At 37.0% G+C, this 24,313-nt stretch overlaps 1 protein-coding gene across 1 annotated transcript in view; it reads left to right on the top strand.

Moving 5' to 3' along the window:
• Positions 1-22,342, top strand: part of MAP2 (microtubule associated protein 2) — a 137,033-nt gene extending 114,691 nt beyond the window's left edge. The window contains 5 exon segments of the mRNA XM_032479968.1: positions 121-461; positions 12,560-12,652; positions 14,589-14,670; positions 18,094-18,206; positions 18,411-22,342. Coding sequence (XP_032335859.1) covers positions 121-461; positions 12,560-12,652; positions 14,589-14,670; positions 18,094-18,206; positions 18,411-18,626 — 845 coding nt within the window. The 3' untranslated portion in view covers positions 18,627-22,342.
• Positions 22,343-24,313: the final 1,971 nt, after the last annotated feature.

The following is a 24,313-nucleotide window of genomic DNA, read 5'->3' as shown; positions in this document are numbered from 1 at the left end:
TAATTCTTAAATATTCTGAACACTTTAGAAATGTAATGAATATGGATTCTAACAATCGACGGGAAGACCAGTGTCTTGAGGGGGAACTTTCTGACACTGTGGTTTTGTTTGTTAATTTAGGGTCAGAGCCAATTCGCAGAGCTGGAAAAAGTGGTACTTCAACACCCACTACGCCTGGATCCACCGCCATCACTCCTGGCACCCCACCAAGCTATTCTTCACGCACACCAGGCACTCCTGGAACCCCTAGCTATCCCCGGACCCCTCACACACCAGGAACCCCCAAGTCTGCCATCTTGGTGCCCAGTGAGAAGAAAGTCGCCATTATACGTACGCCTCCAAAATCTCCCGCGACTCCCAAGCAGCTTCGACTTATTAACCAACCACTGCCAGACCTGAAGAATGTCAAATCCAAAATTGGATCGACTGACAACATCAAATACCAGCCTAAAGGGGGACAGGTAAGAATCACATGAACATCCATATTTGCTGTAGAAGTAAAATCCCATTAATCATCATGGGGCCCATCTTCGTATAATAGGCTAACGGTTCTTAAAACAAAAGGGAGATGGAAGCTTTAAGAGTTACTGGTTATGATTTATTGCTAAGAGTTTGGAGCTTATCTGAGAAAGCTAGCTTATAACATATGGTGGAAATCATATGATATATCCATCCCTTCTGGTTATTTTTAGATAAAAATTGATTTAACCATGTAGAAGCCTCTTTCAATTGATCTAACAGATCTTTTCTGAGTGTCCCTCTATTGCTTTGTGGATTTGAACTTAAGAGATTAAAGTTACATCTCTGGTATGAATTTGAGTGATCTATTTTGGATCCTGACTGTGAGCTCATTTGACTGTTAGCGATTGGATTTTTATCTCCTTCCTTTTCTCCGAGGATTTCCTAGGACATCTTCTACCATTTCCCCAGGTTCACTCCAGATCAGAGCATGGTTCACCAAGTTTCTTTTCTGGCTGCTATCGCATAAGCATCGCAAACAGCAGATATTTGTGTTGATAATTAACAGACAGTTATGTGTGGTTCTGTTAGAACTTCTATGTAAGATTAATTGTATTGAATACAGTTATTAGTAAAACTCTACCTAGTTAACTCTTAACTTCAGCTTCAGAGCAAACATTCCCATTTTTTTTCCAACCAGGGGACTTTGAGTTCTACTTTAACCTGAACCTTGCTTATACTCTTATGTGTTTGGACAAAGCAATTAGCCTGGAAGGAGACAATACAAGTATCATTTAATATTTCCCTTGTGATATTGATATACCCACCGTCTGACTTTTATCATCAATGAAGAGATAAAACACTCATCCTTGCTGTGAAAGAAGAGAGAAAGCAGTAATTTCCTTTATACATTAACAAATTTGTGATGCCTTTTCAATATCTCAAGAAAGGCTTTCTTTTTAGCCTCAGTATTCTCTTCTGCCCTTTTTCTTGTGTCTTATATTTTCTGCCACTGATTTCTGGTTCCCTCTTTCATGCCAAAAAAAAAAAAAAAAATGTATTTTCAGCAGGTTTAGAAGAAATATCTTGCCAAAACGTGAAGCTATCAAGGACTCCTACTCACTGTTGAAACCAAAATTTAATATTGCTTTTTCCTTTAGCAACAAACTTCTCTGCTTTCTCCTTATGATTCTGCTTAAGAAAGTCCAAAGAGTTAAGAAAAATTTTCCTCAAAGAAGGGAGGAAGGACTCACTATGCCCTTTTCAGAACAACTGTAACATTCTATAATCATATAGTCACAAAAAGATGATTTTTCATAGAAAAATGTTATTAAAAATATGAGCTACAAGAAACACTTTTTAAGCAAAATTAAAAAAAAAGAAAGAAAAAGAAACAAAAACAAATTCTACCACATTTAAGCCTATGATTCCAAACATCTCCTACTCTTGCATTTACGCATAGTTCTGCATTTCCAGAAGGAAGTATTTTGAGGCTTTTGAAAACATCCAAATATCACGTTATTTTTATATTTATACATAATTCATTGAAAAGAGTAAGTTGAATAAAATTGATTTAGTACCAATTTGAAAGTTTATCATTTTAGCTTTTTTGAGCTACCCCTTAAAATAGAGTAATTATCATATGTGTTTAAAAGTGATTCTCTTTTTATACATATCCCAATATTCTAGTATTCTCTTTAACTAAATGTGAGATTTACTTGCTTATCTTCTGGAAAATATTGATGCTTAAAAGAATCTGTTTTTTCTTAGAATCACAAGGGAATATTAATTATCTCAAAGATATTTTATTGAAACTAAAAAGAAAATCTAATAGAAAGGGAATAATCATTGATATAATTTGACAATATATGAGTTTATTTTTAAAAACTCTTTAAGGTAGAAAGATAAAAAAGTGATTTTAGCCTCAGCTTTGCTAGAATCATGAAGTTAAACCAACCAAAAATGTAGACTTATTTGTTTTCTCTTTCTGCTTCTTTATGATATCTGGCTGTGAATAATTCTATGTCTAATTTTAATTGACTTCTACTATATTTGGTAATTCATAAAAGAGGTATCAAGATGTTCTTTTGAGCGGAACTAATGCTGCCCTAGAGATTATGGTAATTAAGGGCTAGTGAAGACATATGACATAAAAATTATAGAAAGAACAAAAATAGCCTCAAAATCACTATGTCATTTGTTTTGAAGAAAATCTCTTGCTCCATAATGCAAGTGTTAACCTGATGCAAAAGTGTCCTGTCGCAGCTTCAGATGACTTGGGAGAAATCTAGAACATTGGAGTTAGTTACAAAGTGACTTTTGTTGGAGAAGCAGAAGGTAATTCCTCACCAAGATAAGAAAAAGATGGAAGGAAGGTACTTGCCTTCTATTTTGCGATGGATGGTATCAATGCATTTAAATTAGAGAGGAAGTGAATTGGGAAGTTGAGATGCACTACAGCTGAACTGCCTTGGTAGGAAAAATATCTCATTCAACATTTTTAACACCATTCCCCAAAAAGCCTCCTTATACTGTATGATCTTCTCAAATACAGGGCATGAGGAAAGGGTCTTTTTCTGTATATGTTAAACTGGGGATTTTGACTGGGCTATAAAGTTTCAACTTTATAAAATGACTATGAAAAATGTTTATGCTAAAGCTTCTTAGAAATTATCAAGATGATATGCTAAAGACTCTTGTTATCTGATTGAGAATTCATAAATACACCCTGTTGGGGAAATTGAAGCCAGTAGCATGTTGTCCCCAGTTGTAAATTGTATATACTAGGATATTTGAATGGACAGTGGCCAACCCAGAATCATTGAAGAGGACAGGACAATAACAATACTTTCTATAGGAGCCAAGTTTTGTCATGGACATGTCATCTATAGTTATAATGAAAAACAGTCACATAACTCTTGTTAATGAAGATGGGAGTAAATTGGTAGATGTAACCTTAATGCAGTTAATTCAGTTCATCTGTACAGGCTCTATTGTCATAATATTCATACTGGTTTGATTGCGTGTGTATGATTTAATTTTAAATGCTTTATTATTGTTGTTTTAAAGTTTGTGCAATCACTAAGAATAGGCAGAGGAGATGTATAATAAAAGATATATGTGTCTTGGGAATTCAGCAGCTTTCCAAGTAGAGAAGCTTTATTATTTGCCTCAGTTTGAACATTTACTGCTCTAGCATATGTACACGTTTTGTGCTTATGGCCGTTATCTCTTCTGTTAAAGTCCAATTTTCTATTGTCAAAGAAGCTTGGCTCAGGACTCAGTTCAGCGAGGCAAATCAATGCCTAATGGAATAGATAAGTTAGCTGAAGATATAAGGAGCTTTCCAGAAAGCAACAAAGTTAATCTTTTTAGCTAAAATGTAAATTCATTCTATTGGAAAGAACATACGCAATCTTGGATTCACTATAGATAGTGAGCCTGGTTAATTTAACTCAAGGCATAGGTAAGACTATCTTATTAAGTACATTAGTTTGAAACAATCTCAGTGTACTTAGCTCCCTAATCTATAGTAAATCAAAATCCAAAATTTTAGAATACACGGTGTTAGCTTTTTAAGAACTCAGCTGCTTGGTTTAAACAAAGGTACGAAAATAAACGTGTTTATCTAAATGTGTGGTATAAAAAGATTTCAGCAACAACTCAATGAATGGTACTTTTTCTATCTATGAGTCAGGGTTTTTTTATAGGCACTTTGATTTATATGGAGTACTCCTACATGTTTTGACAGGTTTCTTGTTTTTCCCCCACCAGCTTTAGGAAGATACAAAGCAAGAGTTTTTGTATTCTTGTGATAGTCGAAAGTTACTAATAAGGTGCTTTCACAGAGGCTGTTTTTTCACTTAGCTTGTTGGAGAGCATGGTTAGGTAGGTCATGATCTCTTTGAAGCCATGTCTATGGATCTGATTGATTGCCTTGTGAATTATGGACTTCTGCTTTATTCATGGAGCTGTCAGTCATTTTTAGGTCAGCAGGGCTAAAGATGGTGGCATCTTCAAGCAAGTCGTTCCTGTTCAAGGAAAGAATAGTACTTAGCTTTCATGTAAAGAATCTTGTAGAATTTATCAGCCTGTTACTTTCCCAGTCGGTGTTGCCATAGCATTTCTTAAAAATTTATTTAGATAAATCCATTAGACTAGAACCTATGAAGCATATCCTTACATTCTAGGGAAAAAGCAATCTTCATTTCTATTTCTCAGGTCTGTATGGGTCCACTGAATTAAGAAAAATTGGCACTCAGAGATATTCAGCTCCTTATAACCTAACTTTCACATTTTCACAGAAAAGAAATAAAAGTCCTCACATCTTGGACATAGGGTTTCCAGTATCATCCTTTAATGGCAGAGCTATAAAATTAGGTTCTGTAATTTTGTATTTAATGAATATCACTTGTCTACAAATACACAACTTTATATACCTTAGTCTTTTTTTTTGTTTGCTTCAACTTTTGTGGCACAGCACTAAAATGGTAATTGTATCTAACACTCCATTTCATGCCAGGTTTATCATATCAGGACTGAAATTTGAAGTCTCTGAACTTTTAAATATTTATATGAAACAATTTGATGTAAATAATATGTCATATTAATATACCATTGAGAAGTTAAGACCATTAAATTTGAAAAGTTATGTTGCATTTTTTCATATTTTTTGTGTTTTCCAACAGATTATTTTTAAAATAATTCTAAAAATCAAGGTTTTAAAATATTAATGAAATATTAATTCTAAAATCAACTTGTCATCTTTAAAGTAACGTGGTGAGCTGTCTTCTATTTCCTCAATAATTCCAGAAACTCAGAGTTGTACATTTATTTACTCAATCATTTATTCAACAGGTATTTATTGAGTACTTATTATATTCCATGAGATGTTCTAGGTACTGAGAATATAAAAGTGAACAAAACAGACAAAAATTCCTGAAATTCTTACCTTCATGGAATTTACATTTCTGGAAGGAAAAGTAAGCCCCCTAAAAAGTTATATAAGAAAAACATGTAAGAAAGTATGAAGGAGAGAAACAAAGCCAAGGAAGAGACTTTGTATATGTTCAGGAGAAATTGCATTTCTGGTAGTGATGAGGAAATGCCTGAAGAAGTAATATTTGAATAAAGATTTTAAGGAAGTGAAGGAGTAAGCTACATGGATAACTGGGGAAATATATTTCAGGCAGAGAAAACCACACATACAATTGCCCTGAGGTGGAAGCAGGCCTGGCAGGTTCTAAAATCAGTGTGATTAATGCCATATTGATGTTTGAGAGTAGAAAGTTCACATTCAATTATCATTTTTAAATATTATTATACCTATTCAAATAATAGAACTTTAATATTGCCAAATCAAAAATCTAAGAGGCTTCTTTTTTTAATCTCCCTTTCCCTTATCCCATATCCTGGCCATCTTTAAGTGGTAATAATTTTGTGCCCCAAACAGCTCTTAAATCTGCCCATTTCTCTTAGTCTCCTCTGCACCACTATAGCACAGGATACATTATCTCTTGCAGATGTGGCTGAGATAGTTGTTAACTGGTCTCCATGCATCTGTTCTTTTCTCTATCTGATGTCTCTCAATACTGTAGCCAGTGCCTCTCAATACACTGTACATTCCACTGTATAGCTGGGTTTTTTAATGTCTGTCTTGTCTCACCTACTAGACCGTAAGCTCTGTAAAATCAGGGGTGGTTTTTATTTGTCCTCAGGATCCAGTACATATGAGTTTCATCTTGTCCTCAGGGTCCAGTACATGGTAGGTATTCTGTGTATTTGTTGAATGAAAGTTGAATGAAGGTCGTATTCCATATGCATGGAGAGATGCATTCTTTCTAGTGACTTGTTGAGTGAGTATGAATACCTAATGCCAATACAGTTATTACCCAAAGAAATTTCCCATGTTTGGGCCACAGTGAATTTTGGCCAAAAGAGTATTAGATCAAATTGTAAGAGCTGAGTTCTTGGTACAGGTTTTCTACTAAATTACTGTGTGACCTTAGATACTGGCCTCTCTGGTCCTTAGCTTTCTTATTTGTAGAATAGAAGCAACAAAATAATACTTGTTTTTGTACATAGTACCTCCTCATTTATATAGACTATGGGGTTACCTTTAAGCTCTCAAATCCATGGTTCTACTTAGAATGTGACAGTATTTTGCATTGCAGCTCATCAAAAAAATTCATGTAGCTACTCTAATAGATTCTATAAATATTTGTGCCACAAGGGCAAGCTGAAGTTGAGTGAAAAAATAGTGTTTCTGAAATAGGAGTGTAATTGGGGAAGAGAGAGCAACGGAGAGAGGAAGGAAAGAATGAAATGAGTGAACTATGGGGTGGAATCTTTTTTATATTTTCTTATAAAGTTTTAGGCATTATCCTGAGACCTTTTTGGCTTTTCCATGATCATTTGAATGGTTACTTTCAATTTTATATTCAAGAAATAACAGAATTAATTCTGGAGACAGCTAGTAAATTATAGCAAAATAGGATTTTTTTTTCTCATATGAAATTATGATTGTCACCACTGTGAAGGTTGACCAAGTGCTCTTAACATATAGGCAAATTTATAAAGTTATAAATTTTATAAACAAAAAGAGAACAATTAAAGCGTATTTAGTTTTTCCTCATTTGCATATTTATTCTTTCATCATCTGCTAAGACTCTGCTGGGAACTCTATGACAAAAGGGAAATAGATGACAGTAACACATGGTCTCCACAGTCTTGGCAGAAAAGAAGTATTTGTTTGTTTTCTTTTCTTGTCCTCCCTGAGTGTCTTGCCTTTATTTAAAATTCTTTTCAAGTCATTTCTTTCTGTCTCCTTCAGATTAGAAATAAGTGCTAAATAAGACAAATAATAAAATACCCTGTTAACTTTAAAATACTGTCAGTCAACCCAGCATGAAAAAAAAAGAAACTTCACCAGTATACATTACTTTCTATTGACAAGGCATTTTTTGCTGTTAAAGTTATCATTATCTCAAAATGAAGTCTCCTTGAGATCGGGGACCCAGTCTTTATGTAATAGCACTTTTATAACTATAATTCGAGTTTCTTTTGTAAGGTAATGCAAAGTTCTCAAGCTCGACTTCATAAATACTAATTATTAAAAACTATGGGAAAATTATTACTTTAGGCTTACAAAGTTGAGACCTGTAGAGTCTTTTTGTTTATTATTCTTTTACAAACCAAGTAAAGGCATGGGAACAGCCTTGACTCTCAGGTACCTGTTTTCAAACAACTAAACAGACTCTTGAAAAGTTACTTTCTTACCATTTTGGTCCAGTATTCCTTAAAATATCTTAAAAAACGAAACTAAAGAAAAAAATGCAATGTCAAGAAATTATGGCTATGAACTTGATAAAACTCATTATCTGTTAGTTTCATGAATCACAGTAACTGTTGTGTCTGTAACTTTCCTTCCAGCGTCCATTGACAGACCACTTAAAATATTTAACAGTGGGTCTAATGACTAAACTCAGTATCTGTTTCACCAGAAAGTTCTTTCCAAATGTTTCAGCATTATCCACTCACCCTAGGGTTTTCTCACTGTGGTGCTACTTTCTGTGCTTTGTGACCCAGCCTACACAGGAGAATTGAGCTGATACCTTCATGGGTCCTCTACCCTATCCTTTTCCTTTAGAGTTCTGTGGAACTGTTATGTTTTGACATAAAATATTATGTCTCTTTAAATGTGCTTGAAATATATTTATTGTTTATATTTGATACACTTAGTTTTAAAGAAGTTATTGGTCAGTGTAGGTAGAGTTCATTAAAATTTGGAAAGGACTGTAAGGTTTGTGTACCTGTATGCATTTTGCCCAGAGCACAGAGCTGTTAATGGGTGAATCTTTGAAGAACATTATCAGTTCCAGGGAACATTTAATCTTCAGGAATAGCTGATGTGATCATATTTCTGTTTTAATGTATGATGCCTCTGGACTCTATAGAGGCTGGATGGTTTTCATTAAAATCGAATGTTATGGAATAGGAAACACTTTTGAGAAAGAAAAGTGTTTTGATAATGCAAGGCTTCATAAGCATTCCTGAGAAATGATGCAAACCCAAAGGAAAAGCTTAATCCCCTATAAAACTGAAATTGAGTGTCACTGTCCACCACCTTTCTAAAAAAAAAAAAATTCTTTCTAAGACAACCTTGGATGGAGAAAGAAAGAAATGATGTTGTAATTGAGGTTCATAGCTAGAGGATGCCTGAGGGGCCTGGCACCAGATTGTGATGTTCCTAAGAACAGAATCCAAACTTTTGGATTCCTAGTTACTTTTCATATCTTGCTGTCTTGAGCTGACATGTGAATATTTTTATTTTAAAAAAGCAGCAGGCAGAGAGTGTCCAAAAAAATCAAATTCCTATTTGCTCATGAAATTCAAGTTGACATTGTGATTAATGCCCCTGGTTTATAAACTGTTTTACTGAAAGTATAAGGTAGGATTATATTTTCTTTCATTTTACATCTTTCATATTTCCAACTAACCTCTAGTTAGAAAGATTTACTCTTGCCTGCAGGCATATGTCCTGCATTTTATCTGCCTGTCCTTTCTTAGATGGGGGCGGGGTGGGGAAGCTAAGTTCTCTAAAAGAGCAATTAAATTTTCATACAGAGAGAATACAGTGGCAGATCGTTTCAACCAAACCATCATGATAAAATTCAGCTAGAGTCACACCAAGAATATCCACAAAGTAGCTACTCTGTTCTTTCTTGGCATGGTGGAGGAATAGACAGAATTATTAACAAACAAAAAGTAAAATAAAATAATTTGGATTAATTATTCAATTACATCATCCTATTCTTTATAACTCTTCTTTCTTACATGACCCTTATGTAAATGAAAAATCAATGACATATGCAAGTAAGTCACCAATATTTGCCCATGAGAATGAAATCCTTTTTTGCCAGCCTCCTGCTACAGGCACTGATTTGGCTGAGCATTGAAGGTTGATCTGTTAACAGACTCAGCTTGGAATGAGGGCATTCTGGCAAGAGAGAATAACATAAAGAAAACATAGGGATGAACTTGAAGATGTAAACAAGACTCTTAAAGTAAGGACTGTAACACAGTCTGGACAAAATGTGAAATATTAAGAGAGGACTGAAAAATCAGAATTGCTGAGAATTCTGATTGCCTGGCTAAAAGTTTTGGTTGATGTAATAGGAAATAGGGAGTTTGGGAGAATCTTGAACAAGGCAGAGCTTTAAGAAGATGATCCAGTTGACATTTAACTTTCACTGGAAAGTATGCAAAAGGAAAAATTGTCACATTCTTTGCATTAACTGTAGAAGTAAAAATTTTTCTTGAAAGAAATTAATAAAGATTAAAATGTGGTTTAGAGTTAATCTTGGATAATGATTATTCAAATATTTTTCTCCTTCATATCACGAGTATAGGAAATTAGTTCATTTGTCAGATATAAGTTGGTTATATTTTTTCTAGGCAGTCTCTCAGATGTTAAAATAATTTTCCTTTGACATAGGTTTTAGGAAAACAAAAGCTCAATGAAAATTCCTCCCCAAAGAGAGTAATTTTTATTTTGATTTATCCATAGAGAACAGAGAGCTAAAATTCAACTTTGATAAAATTAAAAATCAAAAAATTTTAAAAACTAATCTGAAATAAAGCGTTATCCTTCACAGCACCCATCTCTTTTTCTATTTTATGGAATGACTTCTGAGAACTTCTGGTATTTGTGGATTTAACTAAGGCGTTATTTGTAAATGATCCGAGAGATGTTTGGAATGAAGTATTTTGTAATTTTGCTGAGGCATGAGCCACACAGACTGGGTGGGGGCTCAGATACGAGTTGTCAAGCTAGAGCATAAATCTTAAAGAACATCAAACATTCACTGCCCAAAGTGGTTTTGTTTCTGTCCACTCAACCATCATGCAAGATGGTGAACGTTATACCTTGCATTATTTTGGACCAAAGCAATATACTGTAAAGTTATTGCAAATATGGAACTATGTAAAGAATGTGCCATTAATGCATGTCAGAAGTCTGCTTCACATTATAGATTGAGCATACATGAGTTGAGGTCTACCACTGAAGAAGACCAGCTAGGGGTTTCACTAGAAAATCTATGGTTCTCTAGAAACTCTGGGGGAAGTCAACAGAAGCTGGCCTTTAAGTTTTAGGATTTTAAGATTTAAATATCTTTAAATAATGCTGGCATTGCATGTGTCCTTTTTGGGTTTGAATCATTTGTTTTGGAAATCATAAAAATTGTCAAACAGTTGATTAAATGTGAAGAGTCAAATTTATGCAACTGAATTTGGAATTTCCGTTTTTGCAACAAGTGAGTCAGATTTAACATTTGGCTTTTGATCACTTGGTAATGAGTCACTTGACTGGAACTCTAATGATCTCTAAACTAAAATTTCTAAATGAAATATGAGACCCAGTCTATCCCTGAGTATTAGAAAAATGACTTAGATGAATTCATTGCCAAAATAATTATTAGATCCTTATGGAGAATCATTTAGAGTATTATTATGAGAAATAAGAAGTAAAAAATATTTGCTTCCTAAAAATAACTTACCTGGGAGGTTTGAAATGTAGTGACCCTTATTGACTTTAGCTATCTGTTTATGTAAAACTCTCACAGTGCCACTACACTTACTGTTAGATACAGAATCTGTGATATCCCCCATTTTTTTAAATTGGAATTTTTATTATGCCCTAAAGAGTGGCCCAATCATCAAATATTCTGAATTCAGATTTTGACAGAAGGCACTTCCCTGGGGCTGCTGATGGGAGCTGTCGGTGATACTTCCCTGTAAGGAGCAAGCCATCTTGTCAGTGTTAGGCAGACGCTGCAATTTAAGTTTTATCTAGTTAAAAATAGCCAGGATTTACTGTCCTCTTGAATTTTATACTCTTTTTTGCAAATATCAAGAGAAGTGATACCATTCTTGGAGACAGCTTTATATTTAGGGTAAATTTCTTTTTCTTTTTCTTTTTTTTTCTAATGAGGATAAACTGCCCCCTAAAGCACTGAAAACATTTCTCTTTAGCTACTGGGGGGTAGTTGTAGCCGAAGTGAAATAAAACAAACAAAAAAATAACAACAAAGGTAAACCTTTCCTTCCATGCTTACACTGATTATCTGCCCTCCAAGACGTGCAAAATTCAGAAGACACGTGAAAGAAGTCACAAGCGTTAGTACTTCACGCATGACATTGCACCAGAGTAATACTTTCCTAGATCTGGTTTTGCTAGTGTCTGGATTTGCTGTTGTCTTCAAGATGAATGCTGAAAACAGAAATAAACCCTAACCTCAAATCTGCTGGGCCCAACCAAGGCCTGGACCACTTCTACCTGACCTAGTACAAGTCAGCTAACTAATGGTCCTTGGTCTTCTCCCTCTCAAAATGGGAAGAGTGCTTCCACACTGAATCCAAGGCTAATGGCAGTCGTCAGAGAGAGGCCTCTCAGAAGGCATCCGACCCACATCTGCAAGGGAATCATAAAGCCCTTTCAATAAAGGAGGCCCAGAGCCTCCTTGGTGACCCTCTTGGGAAACCAAGACTCCTTCCCTTGAATGAGTGAGAACCCTTTCCTGTAGCATCCAGACAGGCCAGTTGTGAACCTCACCTGTGCTACGTGGACCAATCATCCAGTCACGTCAGGTGTAGCAGGTGATTCCTCATTGTGACGGCTAACGCTGCAGGGGGTAAGGGAAATGGGGCACTGGCGTATCCTTCAGGACCCCGGGCTGAACTAGACTACTGGACCTTCCAGAGAGTGGCCCTGAGTCTCAGTGTGGCCCACAGTATTGGAAGCCTCCTCCACCCAGATAATTCAGTTTTACTTTTCTATTTCTCTCCTTGTCTCCAGATTACACCTGCCTGCAGCTGGGATACCTAGATCTCATACATTTGGCCTTTGGGTGTAGGGACGGCAAATGGCTCATGTTTATATGCTAGATCTGCTCTTCTGTTTCGGTGTTAGTTTTTTCTCTTAAATGATGACGTAGGTGGAAGAGTGTTGGGAGCCTCTTCGGCACCACACATTTTGCTTCCCTCCATCCAGCGTGTTGAGAGAAAAATGTACAGTGAAGTTACCTCCAATTCCTTTTAGGTTAGGATTTTAAACAAGAAGATCGATTTTAGCAAGGTTCAGTCCAGATGTGGTTCAAAGGATAACATCAAACATTCTGCTGGGGGCGGAAATGTAAGTAGAAGCTTCTGTCGGAAGCTGTCCTGAGTGTGTGGAAACACGTGCACAGCCAGCACTTCATCTCCTTTCCTGCCTCCCCCCCCCCCAGCACACTCCCCCTTTCTGGTTGCTGCTCCACAGGTCCCCCGGGCGTGGGAGCTTGTCACCCTCGCACTCTCGGTAATGGGCTTCCCATCCTTCCCTGTAAGATCATCAGTGGGTTTCTTGCTTTTGCAAGGTGGTACGCCATGGGATTCAGGGAGATGGAAAACCCTCTTCACTTGCCGATTTTGTTTGCTGGCCTTTGGCTTCAAGGTATTTTCTCACGCTGTTTCTACTGCCCTGCGAACGTCAGCTGGACACACACTTTTCTTGCTCCGTTTAAATTACTCTTGAGGCAAAGACTGTTGTGCCTGAAAGTACCCAAAGTATATAATGTCAATCTTTTGTGCTTTATTATTCATGAGAGTTGGGATATCATTTGGAATAATACACAGCTGGTGAAGCAGGGCTCATCTGTAATTCAACGTGAAAGGATTCAAGTCCCAGTACACCCTTCGTCTTGATGGGATTTTTTTTTCCTGTCTCTTAAATTGAGTGGAAATAATATCCTATGAAAGGAAGGAAAAGATGAATCCACGTTTCTCAAATGTGGTTGAGGAAGAGTTGAAACAGGCAAACTCCAGCTAAAGTAAGCGTGGTTCTCTGTAAAATTAGAACAGTGAAACAGGTGAACAGGCTGACTCTCTGTACTACAGATCCTGTCACCTAAACTTCAGATTTTGGCCATCTGTGACTCAAGTAATTTACAGAGTATCCAACCCAGAATTCTCATCTGTCCAGTAAGTCTTGGCTCCTTGTTCTTCAGCTGGGCAGAGGTGAAGTCAAGCAGTGAACGGAGAGACAAGCCAGTGCCTCCTAGCAGGAGCTGTCACCTGATGTTCAGAGTAGCTCCACGGAGCATGAAAGTGTCACATGTGGGAAGACCACACAGCAAGGTTTGCTGGGCTCCTTCTAGGGTACAGGGCTTAGTATTTACAGGGACGTGGTTGCCCTCCTCCCTGTGGCCCTGACTGTACGTGCACACCACGTGGTGCTCTCACAGGAGCAATCTCAGTCCTGGTAAATAACTTGAGGGTATAGCAGGGTGGACCCAGCTGCTCTCTGCTATAGGTGCTGCTGGTCAAAACACCCACATAGAAAAGGATAAACTGAGACAACTGATGATCTTAAAGTAAGTGGGGGAGCTTCCAACCTCTAAAACAGTAGTCCTAAACTTTCCCCTAAAGAAGAATCACTTGTTCAAGTCTGCCAGTTCCCTGGCCTCATTTCCACAGTGTCCGATTCAGTAATACCCATGTGCTCTGATGCAAATGAACCAGGAGCCACACTTGGGAACCAAGATAAAATCATTTAAGTAAAACAGAAGAAAAAATGTTGCAATCACTTTATAAATTGGTGTGCAAGAAAAATTCCATTCAGCCAAGACATGACGATAATATTTTAGAAAAGCACGTTTAGAGCTTTCTTGTTGTTTCTTAAAACAATGTTGGGCTTTTTTTATTTATGAGCAGTGTTGGTCACCTTTAAGTAAAATATCACTTTTTAAAGAATAATTTCTCTGTTCATGTGGCTCTTTGCTTATGGAAAGGTTAACACGGTGTGGCTTCATTCTCTGAGGGGAAGCTTGCCTTATTAATCCAGGTGTTTCTGTCCCCTTGTGGCATGATCTGTTTTCTACTAATAAAATCTTCTATTCTAGGACTTTCTTTCACTTGGGTTTTCCTTTCCAACCAAACATATGGGAGGCCATATGGAAGACTGTATTTTCCTGTGTATGTCTATGTTGCTTTATGTTGTGAGTTTGGATATGTCTCTAGATTTTATGTATGAGCTTGGGGGCTTGTTCATGTCTAAACTATTTTAAGCGTATTTTTTGTGGCTCACACAGGTGCAGATTGTTACCAAGAAGATAGACCTGAGTCATGTGACCTCCAAATGCGGCTCCCTGAAGAACATCCGCCACAGGCCAGGTAAATGGTGCTTTTCAGTAGTTTGAGAGATACTGATTGGATTCAAGAAATCGACAAACAAAATATTTGTTGCTGTGAAGTATCTAATTGGAAGGACATTTCCAAACCTGATACTTCATGCTTTTATTAATAGAAACTTAAATTAGATATTTCAAGCCATCTCCATTTGGACAAGTAAACTCAAGTTACCACGAACAGGCCACATACCATAGGACATGTTAAAAACTAAAAGGTACATAAGATGCATTTATCTCTATACACTTGGCATGCTTGTTGGGGCTCTTCTGAAATACATAGCCTATAAAATACATCGGGCCATGTAGTCATACATAACACATGGGCTGAAAGGAGCATTTCCAAAGATTTTTCAAGAAATTGTTTTTCTACATTATGTGAAAAAGGAATTGGACTTATGCAAAGCTGAAAAAATGTATTTTTCAGCTGAATTTCCCAGATCCTTTAGTAGCTCAATAAGCATTGTGAATCCTTAGTAGAAGGCAGTGTTTCTCCAACTCATTTGACTGTGGACTTCTTGTTTTTCTAGAATATCTCATAGGACTAGTGCTCTGAAGTAGAATTGTATTCGTACTTTCTGCGGTTTTTTTCCCTCTTTAATTTGTGAATCTAACATATTGAGCCTTTTTTTCTTATCATGTAATATGTTTTTGCTAAATTCCACCTCCATGCGTGTGTAAATAATGGACAACTATCAAATTTGTAATTTTCTTCAGAATATTTTGACACAATTGATAAATACAATTGAAGGACAAGAGGAAGCAATCAGTTTTAACCACCTATGCTTGGCATCTTAATTAAACCAGATAATAGGTTATTCCCATTCATCGCTGTCTCAGATGTTATCAGAACAAGGTAAAAGAATGGTTGAGCCCAGTGAGATTTCTAACCAGATTATTAAGAAGAATTTATTAGTTAAAAAACAAAGGTAGATAGGTAAGTTTCAAAACAGATACATGCATTGGGAACATGTCTAGAGATTGGGTTTCACTTTGGCAGAGTATTCATAAAGCAGATCAAGGAGTTAGGAACTCTGTATAAAGAATCTCCATTACTAGTTTCAGAGCTGCTACCCTGGAATCAGCTTCTCTGTCATTCATGAGACAGCAAGGACACGCTCCCACATGGAGCCCGTCTGTAACTTAAGACCACAAACACTTAATTTACTTTGTACTATGCCAACAGTGTGATGGAAGTATTTGGCCACACTGCCTCTTTTCTTCCAGAACACAAAAGAAAATACTGGATTCTTTAATTCAAGACAGTAAGTATACAATTAGTTAAATTCACCTGGGATCTGGAGAAAAATCTTACATAGATAAGGAAATATTCTGTGTAAGACTTGCTGGTTAGAAAAGGCTACTGTCACGGGCTCTCACATATTTCTAAATCTAGCTCTTGCTTCATAATAAATCAATCAGATGACTAAATCCATAAAGAAGTGTTAGCACAACGATCCTTGACAACAGCAAGCTTTTCACAAAGTTACTTTGTAATGTGGAATGTCTCAGGGGAAAATAAAGGAAACAATTCAACACCCAGAGGCACAGATTGACATATCTGGTCTTATCAGCTTCACCTCAGGACATAGGAAGCTTGATGAGAATTATAGTCTTTCACAGTGTCTATTTCTGATGCAGCCAGAATTCTTCAGAACTCAAGGCGAAGATCTCTGAACTCAAATGGGCTTCTCTAATAGTTACATAAAAATACCTAATAGGGCTTCAACAAAAATAGACATCTCCAGCTTCCTTTTAGAATATATTTTGGGTCAATATTACATTGTTATTTTCTTCTCTCTCGCAAAATACAATTCAACAAAAATGTTAACTGGGTTACCTTGTCACAATATATCATCATAAAAGAAAACTTGAAAAGATCATTTCTATCAGAGGCTACCAAAAAATAGAAAAACAAGATCCCAAAAAAAGTTAATCTCACCTAGTTGAAAGCTCAACATCCTCCAGCCTCTAACCAAGACAAGTATGTTTTATGAATCACACTAATCCTGTTATAACCAACAAGTGAGACCCACGGCGCCCGGTAAAATGTAGGAAGGATAGCAGCCCCGTACCCTGTGAGGGGAGGACCACTGCATGTCTCCTGTAAGCACGAGTTAAATGACATCATGCACATCCTAAGCCTTTGGGAGAAGAATGAGTGAATCTTCAAAATGTAATCCAGTAACACCATACGGTTTCAAGGTGCCCCTGGCTAGGTAACTGGATGTTAATATAAATGTCTAGGTATCACATGAGAAAAATACCACAAGGCCAAAGAGACCTGTGAAGCTTTAGCTGACCTTTCTCTTTGATCTACAGAGATAAATAAGCATCAAGAGTCCAAAACTGGAAAGCCTTTTCCACGTTTCCATAGAGTCAGTCCCTCAGGTATTTTTCCCAAACCGAAATCCCAAGACAGATGCGATGAGAGTAGAGGATCACATGGCTCACCACTGGCCTTCCCCAAAATGCACACAGACAAAACCAAGACAGGCAAAGGCATCTAATCCAGCTTCATTTTTCCAGGTGAAAGACATCAGCAGACAGACTCAAGAACAGGCAAAAAAAACAACAAATTCCTCCTCAGTGTAGAACTCCTTGCAGTCACGAGCCTGAGAAAGGCGTGCAGAGATGGGGAGTGTCACTGAAGGCTGGCTCGTGGCACTCGCATCTGTCAGCACGTCCTCGAGTGTCAGACTCATTAGCATGTAAGGAAGTGGCACGATCAAATCTCTGTCTCAATATCATCAGATCAGAGTCAGTGTCGGATTGGTCCTCTGGCATCTGTACAAGAATGGGTTCGCCTAAAATTCTCTTCCTTTCACTCCATCTAATTAAAACGGAAGTTCTTAAACAACCTAGCTCTCGACTCCAGTTTCCTCAGTCAAACTATCAATGCTGAAAATTTACAAATGAGTATCTCACCCACGTATGCACGTATATGCTAGCCTAATTGTTCTTTGGACAAGTGACCTAGTACCATGAAAAAAGATAGCAAGCTTCGTTTCAATTTAATTTGCTCCCATAGGAACAAGAGACTAAATGTTCCAAGTTTTAGGAAGCATACATATGATACTTCCATTACAATCTTAAGAAAAACCGCCTCTGATATCTTAGGCTAGACACGAGTCGAGGAGAAAAGTATTACTGTGTGAAGCAATCCATATAATGGTACCAAAAAGGATGGTACAAGATACCATCACTCTCTTGGATGGTATGGAGAAAATGGTATGAGCTAGAAATTCTAAAAGATTCCTTTCACACCCATGGTCAGAAGGATAGTAGAGTTAAGTTTGTGGTTTGCAGATGGTCTGTCTACTATAATCATTTTGGGGAGATAGTTACCACAAATATAAGGTTTAATTTTAGCAAGGCATGTAAAAAGCCTTTCTCCTCTCATACACAGGTGGTGGGCGTGTGAAAATTGAGAGCGTGAAACTGGATTTCAAAGAAAAGGCCCAAGCTAAAGTCGGTTCGCTTGACAACGCTCACCACGTACCTGGAGGTGGAAACGTCAAGGTAAGAAACAAGATCTTAAGCCAAGAGCTGATCTTGTCTTTTTTCTTAAATCCTTCTGAAATACTCTTCATCATAACGGCTCCCAAGGAGCAGGGACAGCAGAGCTGCATAGAAGTGACATATCAGCTCTGGGATACAGAGAGAGAGAGCGTGGGGACAGTTAAGACGCTTGAGTTAATGAGGACTGATGCTTGTCTTGAACAGATTGACAGCCAAAAGCTGAACTTCAGAGAGCACGCGAAGGCCCGTGTGGACCATGGGGCCGAGATCATCACGCAGTCCCCGGGCAGGTCCAGCGTGGCATCCCCCCGGCGGCTCAGCAACGTCTCCTCTTCCGGAAGCATCAACCTGCTCGAGTCCCCTCAGCTTGCAACCTTGGCCGAGGACGTCACTGCCGCACTCGCTAAGCAGGGCTTGTGAGATACTTCTCACTTAGCATTGAAGTAATACTATTTAGGCATGAGCGCTTGGCAGGAGTGGGCTCTGAGCAGGTGTTATATTCATTCTTTACAAACCATGAAATAAATAATCTCATTTCCAAACTGTAGTAATTGTTACCATTTTATAAAAAAAAATTGAATAGTATATGCAGAAATTGACTTGATTTCCATTTGCAACAGGAAGACACTGGCTTTACATGAGTACAATTGGACAATTATTTTTGCTCTGCTCTGTTTTGCATGGAGTATTATTATTTTAAAAATTGCATTTCTACCTTTCATGTGCCTGAAGGCTGTCCACTACATTCTGAAAAGCCTTGTTAAAAATCCAAGCTGCTCATTTCACTATTCTGTTGCTGGGTCAAAAGATAAAAGCTGCCCGTTGTAACTTATTACAGGTTAAATTAAATCAAGGAGGCTGATTGCAGAAAGGGAAGAGCGTGTAAGAAATAAGGTTTTTTTTTTTAAGCGTTATTTTGTATAAATGGGAAGAAAGATTCAATTAAGTTATTAACATTTGGGACCTGGATAGTTATATCAGAGTATAAGTCAATCCAATAAATTATTTAACTAATTACAAAATAGTTACAAAGCATCTGAGCTGTGGTTGAGGAAGCCATGTAAAGTGCATCTCTTAGGAACGAAGCACTTCCGTTAGGATGGACTCGTGTCTGATTAGAATGTCAGTTGATCAGCTAGATGTGTGTCCACACTACCAGTTTCACATTCCCTTTCCATCTGTTTGATACAGTATTATAGATATAAATATATATATATATTTCTCTGTGGCCATTTGTGATACTTCCTCATATACTTGAATATTATACTTCCTTATTCACAGTATCTGTGTCTCCTGCACCCTTTGGTGTTGCAATTTTAGGTATGTGAAAGTAGATGTTAGCAAGGTTCTTTCCCTATTTTAAAAAAAAAAAAAAGTTAAAAAAGACAAAAAGTTTTAGCATGAAGTTGCTTCCTGTAACAACTCAAAGCTATTACCCTGTTTTAGTGCCAGATACAAGTCTCTCCCGTGATGCTAGAAAAATGTATTTTTCTTTACTTTCACCAACATGGAATTTGTGGGGGTGGGTCCAGTTATACATAAAAGGGTTTACAGATTGTTGGTTTAGGATTATGGATTTATCTTATTTTGAATCATGGAATAGTTTGGGTTTTATTCCTGTAATCATTCATGAAACAGACTTCTTAAGAGTTCTTTTCCTTTTTTTTTTTTCCATTTGCTAAAGTTGAAACTTATAGTGGGAGTTTGGGGCACGTTACCCCATTCTTCCAAATAGTACCTGTTTACTAAATTATCTAACAGAAGTATTTGGCTTTCTTACCCAAAGTCATGATCCCTTGACCTGAAGAGAAATAGATGGTATTTTGAGAAGCTGTAGGTACACAGCATTGGAGATGCAGATATCTAAATCCGTTTTTCAGGACTCCAACATTGCACTCTATAAAGCAACACTGTATTACTTACTATTATTTATCAGTAGATAATACTATTCTGACTTTATATGTAGTCCAGAAATCGCAAATCAGTTATTTCTTCTCACAAATCATTCATCTTAGATTTATGAATAAGCAATGAAATAGTCAATAGCCTGAATAAGGTAATGAGTTACCAGGATGGATGGATGCTTTTAAGTAGTTTATCTGTTTGTTTTTTTTTTTTTTTTTCCTTGCTCAGGGCTGGTAGGCTGGATCTAAACAGTTAAAGGCAAATGGTCCAGTAGTTGTTTGGTCCCTTTGAGCCAAGTCAGTTCTCATATATAAAGGAGGAAATGATGAACATGGACTGAGGCAACAAGCTAGGATATAGTAGCATCTTAAAAAGAAGCCAAGGGATGCAAAGACAGAGACACACGGATCCCATTTTGTGACCCATTGGACACTGCAACCAATGTGACTTCCATAAAAGAAAACTAAGAGTAAAAGTGCACCATTCATTCTCAACTAAGAGGTTTTACGTAGGCAAATGTTTCTGAAGCGATTTATAGGTCAGTTATTTTATAGCACAGTCAAAAACTTAGAGATGACTAATCAGGCCTATGGATGTGTCTATTTTCTGCCTGATAATTGCTTTGAGTTTTGATTTGACCAATCTGGGCATTTTATTTTATTCATCAGCTTCCCTTGAAATGCACCAGAAAATAGGAGAAGGAAGAATAGCTGTGTGGAGGCTTATAGTATTTTCTTATGTGTTTGATAGAGTTAGATAGTGATTAAAAGTCTAGAAAGAAGTTAACAGCTGATTAGAACAGTTTTAAACTGTGAAACAAGTATTTTTTTTCAAACTGGTTTAAAATGTTTATGAACACTAAGAATGAGTAAACATGCTCTACATATTAAAATATTTCTTACAAATACATGTCTAAAATAAAGATTTTTTGAAGTACCAACAAATTAGATTTGGCATTAAAATAAATGTTTGCTTCAAATCACAGCAAAATGATAATGATTTATAAAAATATAAATGCCCTTGCTTTATATAGAAATGCAGTTCTTTATAAAAAGTTAACAAAATGAAACTGATCATTTTGTAAAAGAGGGAAACACAGGCTCAACGTCTTCTTATGGGAAGAAAGGGTGGAACCCATCTTGCCTTCACTCTCAAGATTAACGACACAAATTAAGCTTTTTGAACACCACTCTTGTGGGGACATCCATACGCTGATCTAGAAATCAAAGCTTCATAGTTCCACTTCTAGATCTATTAATGCCAGTTTCTCTCTGGCTTTAGCCTTTGAGAACCTGTTTAAAGATACATAAGTAATCCAGAGCTGTGAAGAGTTAAAAGGCCAACTCTCTCTCTGGGTCACCTGCAGCCAATAATTGGGTACCTTACAACGATGCAGGAGAGATCCGAGTTCATGATGAGTTTCAAAGGCCATGTTCATTTAGGAACCAACTCTCTCTGGATTCTCCTGCTGAGTTCCAGCAGGGTGATGGGCTGAAATCCCACCCACAAGCGAGACACCTGTGTAACACCAACTAGGTATAGCTGAAGAAGGCTGAAGCAGGCCCTTGGTTAAATGGAAACATGGACTAATGGTAGCTGGCCTTCTCCACACACTCAGAGTCATACAGAAGGAAATGGGACTATCAGCCAAAATATAACATCACGTCAATAGTATTAAATGAATAATCTCAATGTGGTTGATTCTGACATAGTTGCAACTATAGTATTTTCTCCTATTTTTTCATGCCACACAAAGGAGGAAAGTAAACTATTCATGGTCTAAGTAGCCAGAAAAGATAGATTTATGGCTTGCAAAGGCAAATTCTAGGCATTCCTTCAAAGACTGATGCACTAAAATCAGCACTGATGTTTGGTTTTTCACACCTAGGATTTTTAGCCTGGGTATGTAGGTTGAGGCCAAGTCCCTCTGCAGGAAAAAGCTTATTTTTAAACTCAGAAAATGTCAATCATGGAAATCTACTTCAACTTTAGCAAAAAGAAAAAAAATCAACAAAAAGTATACTCTGTATGCTGGGATTCCAAGGTTCCAACATGCCGCTACAAATCTGTGGGGGGTTTCTTTCTTCTGATAATTCTAGAGCCTGTTACCATAGAAAGGCATTTCTTCAATGGCTGGTTGTAGTTAGTTCATGTTTTTCAATCAAAATTTGCAAATGTATTTGTTGCTGTATAGTGATTGTTTTGCAAAATAAAATTGCTTGTCACCTAACTGATAGTTTGGGATTGTTTCTTCTTCTTCTCTGGGAAAAAAAGAATAAAATAAATAAATAAATAAATAAAATAAATATAAATATAATATAATATAATATAATATAATATAATATAATATAATATAATATAATATAATATAATATAATATATATTGCTTGATCCAACCAAAGAAAAATTTTGAAGAGATGGCTACAGTTATATGCTGAATTTTCTACTGTGTCAGGCCCTATCCCCACTGTATTAGCAGGATGCTATCTGTTGCAGATGAAAGAAACTCAAGTTGGGCTAAGTATAAAGGCAAATTTTGAGGCTCAAGTAACCAACTAGGCAGATCTAGCCAGGCACTCAAAAAAGGTCATTAAGAATCTTTCTTTTTTTAACTCTGAATCCAGGCTCTCAAAAGATGTCACCAGGAATTTTTCTTTTTCCAAATTTTAATTCTGTTTCCTCTGTGTTGAATTCATTCTCAGGCAGGCACCCCTCTCATAGTGATCACTGGAAACTCTAGGTTTCACAACCTCCCCCCAAAAGCCTCTTTCCGAAAAACACTAGCCAAAATGCAGGGTCTGAAAATCATTGAACTATTTAGGTCACCTGCTCAATTGTGCTGATCGGCCAGGGTTGGGTCACATTCCTACCTCCATCACAGCTGGTTGGGGTGGGTGGAGAGGAAAGCGAGAATGGCATCATCTGAACTACATAAACTAATCATGGACTGGAATGCTTTCCTCCAATTCAAGTCAGGCTGCTACCACCAGAAAAGAGAGAAATTGGTGCTGTGCAGGCCATGGAAACACATCCCCTCCATCCACACGCCCTGTTCTCTATCTTTATTCATCCTCAGCTCCTTGCTGCTCAGATTGTGCCCAGGCTTCACCTGGGAGCTTGTTCTGAGCAATCCTCAGGCCACACCCAGACCAATTTACAGCATTCCCCTAGGTGATTCCTCTGCACATTAAAGTCTGAGAAGCACTCAGCTCATCCAGTTGCTATGAATATGCTTGAGGAGAAAGCTTCATTGCCACCTACTCACAGGTAAAAATGACCCCTAAGACTATTTGAGAGGACAGCATCAACTCTGATGTAAGAGTTTAGTCACCAAGTGGTAGAAATGTGTGACAGGTGGAAGAATCACTTTTGAATTGGAGGTTTTCTAGACATGTGTCATTCTCACTTGGCTGAAACCTACCTCTTCTACCAATAATGCAGATTTGGTACAATCTAGCCAAAATCATGAGTAGGATTTGCATCTTGAACAAGTCAAATTATTATTAAATAATTTTTTAAGATTAGCATCTGTGTTATCCTTCCTAAAGGAAGCCTTTAAACCACAGGGGAGTAAGACATTTATTTGTCTGGTAGCATGAATTACAAGAAGTCTTTTTTTTTAAATGATGTATAGTTGATTTGCAATATTGTGTTAGTTTCAGGTGTACAGCATAGTGATTCAGTATTTTTGCAGATTGTATTTCATTATAGGTTATTACAAGATATTGGATATAATTCCCTGTGTTATGCAGTAAATTCTTGTTGCTTATGTATTTTATATATCGTAGTTTGTATCTGTTAATCCCATACTCCTAATTTGTTCCTCCCCACCTCCCTCTCCCCTTTGGCAACCATAAGTTTGTTTCCTACATCAGTTTCTGTTTTGTATAAACATTCATTTGTGTTATTTTTTAGATTCTACATGTAAGTGATATCATGTAGTATTAGTCTTTCTCTGTCCAACTTATTTCCCTAAGCATAATACTCTAGATCTAATCATGTTGCTGCAAATGGCACCATTTTATTCTTTTTTATGGCTATTATGATTAATATCCATTATATGTATGACAGATTCTTAATCCAATCATCTGTTGATGGGCACTTGTATTGCTTCCATGCTTGGCTATTGTAAATAGTGCTGTTATGAACATTGGAGTGCATGTATCTCTTTTAATTAGTATTTTGGGTGTTTTTTTTTTTTT

This window comes from Camelus ferus, chromosome 5, assembly GCF_009834535.1.
Source record: "Camelus ferus isolate YT-003-E chromosome 5, BCGSAC_Cfer_1.0, whole genome shotgun sequence".
NCBI classification, from domain to species: Eukaryota; Metazoa; Chordata; class Mammalia; order Artiodactyla; family Camelidae; genus Camelus; species Camelus ferus.
Note: the sequence above shows the minus strand (reverse complement) of the source record. Positions and strands in the feature narration are given on the sequence as shown.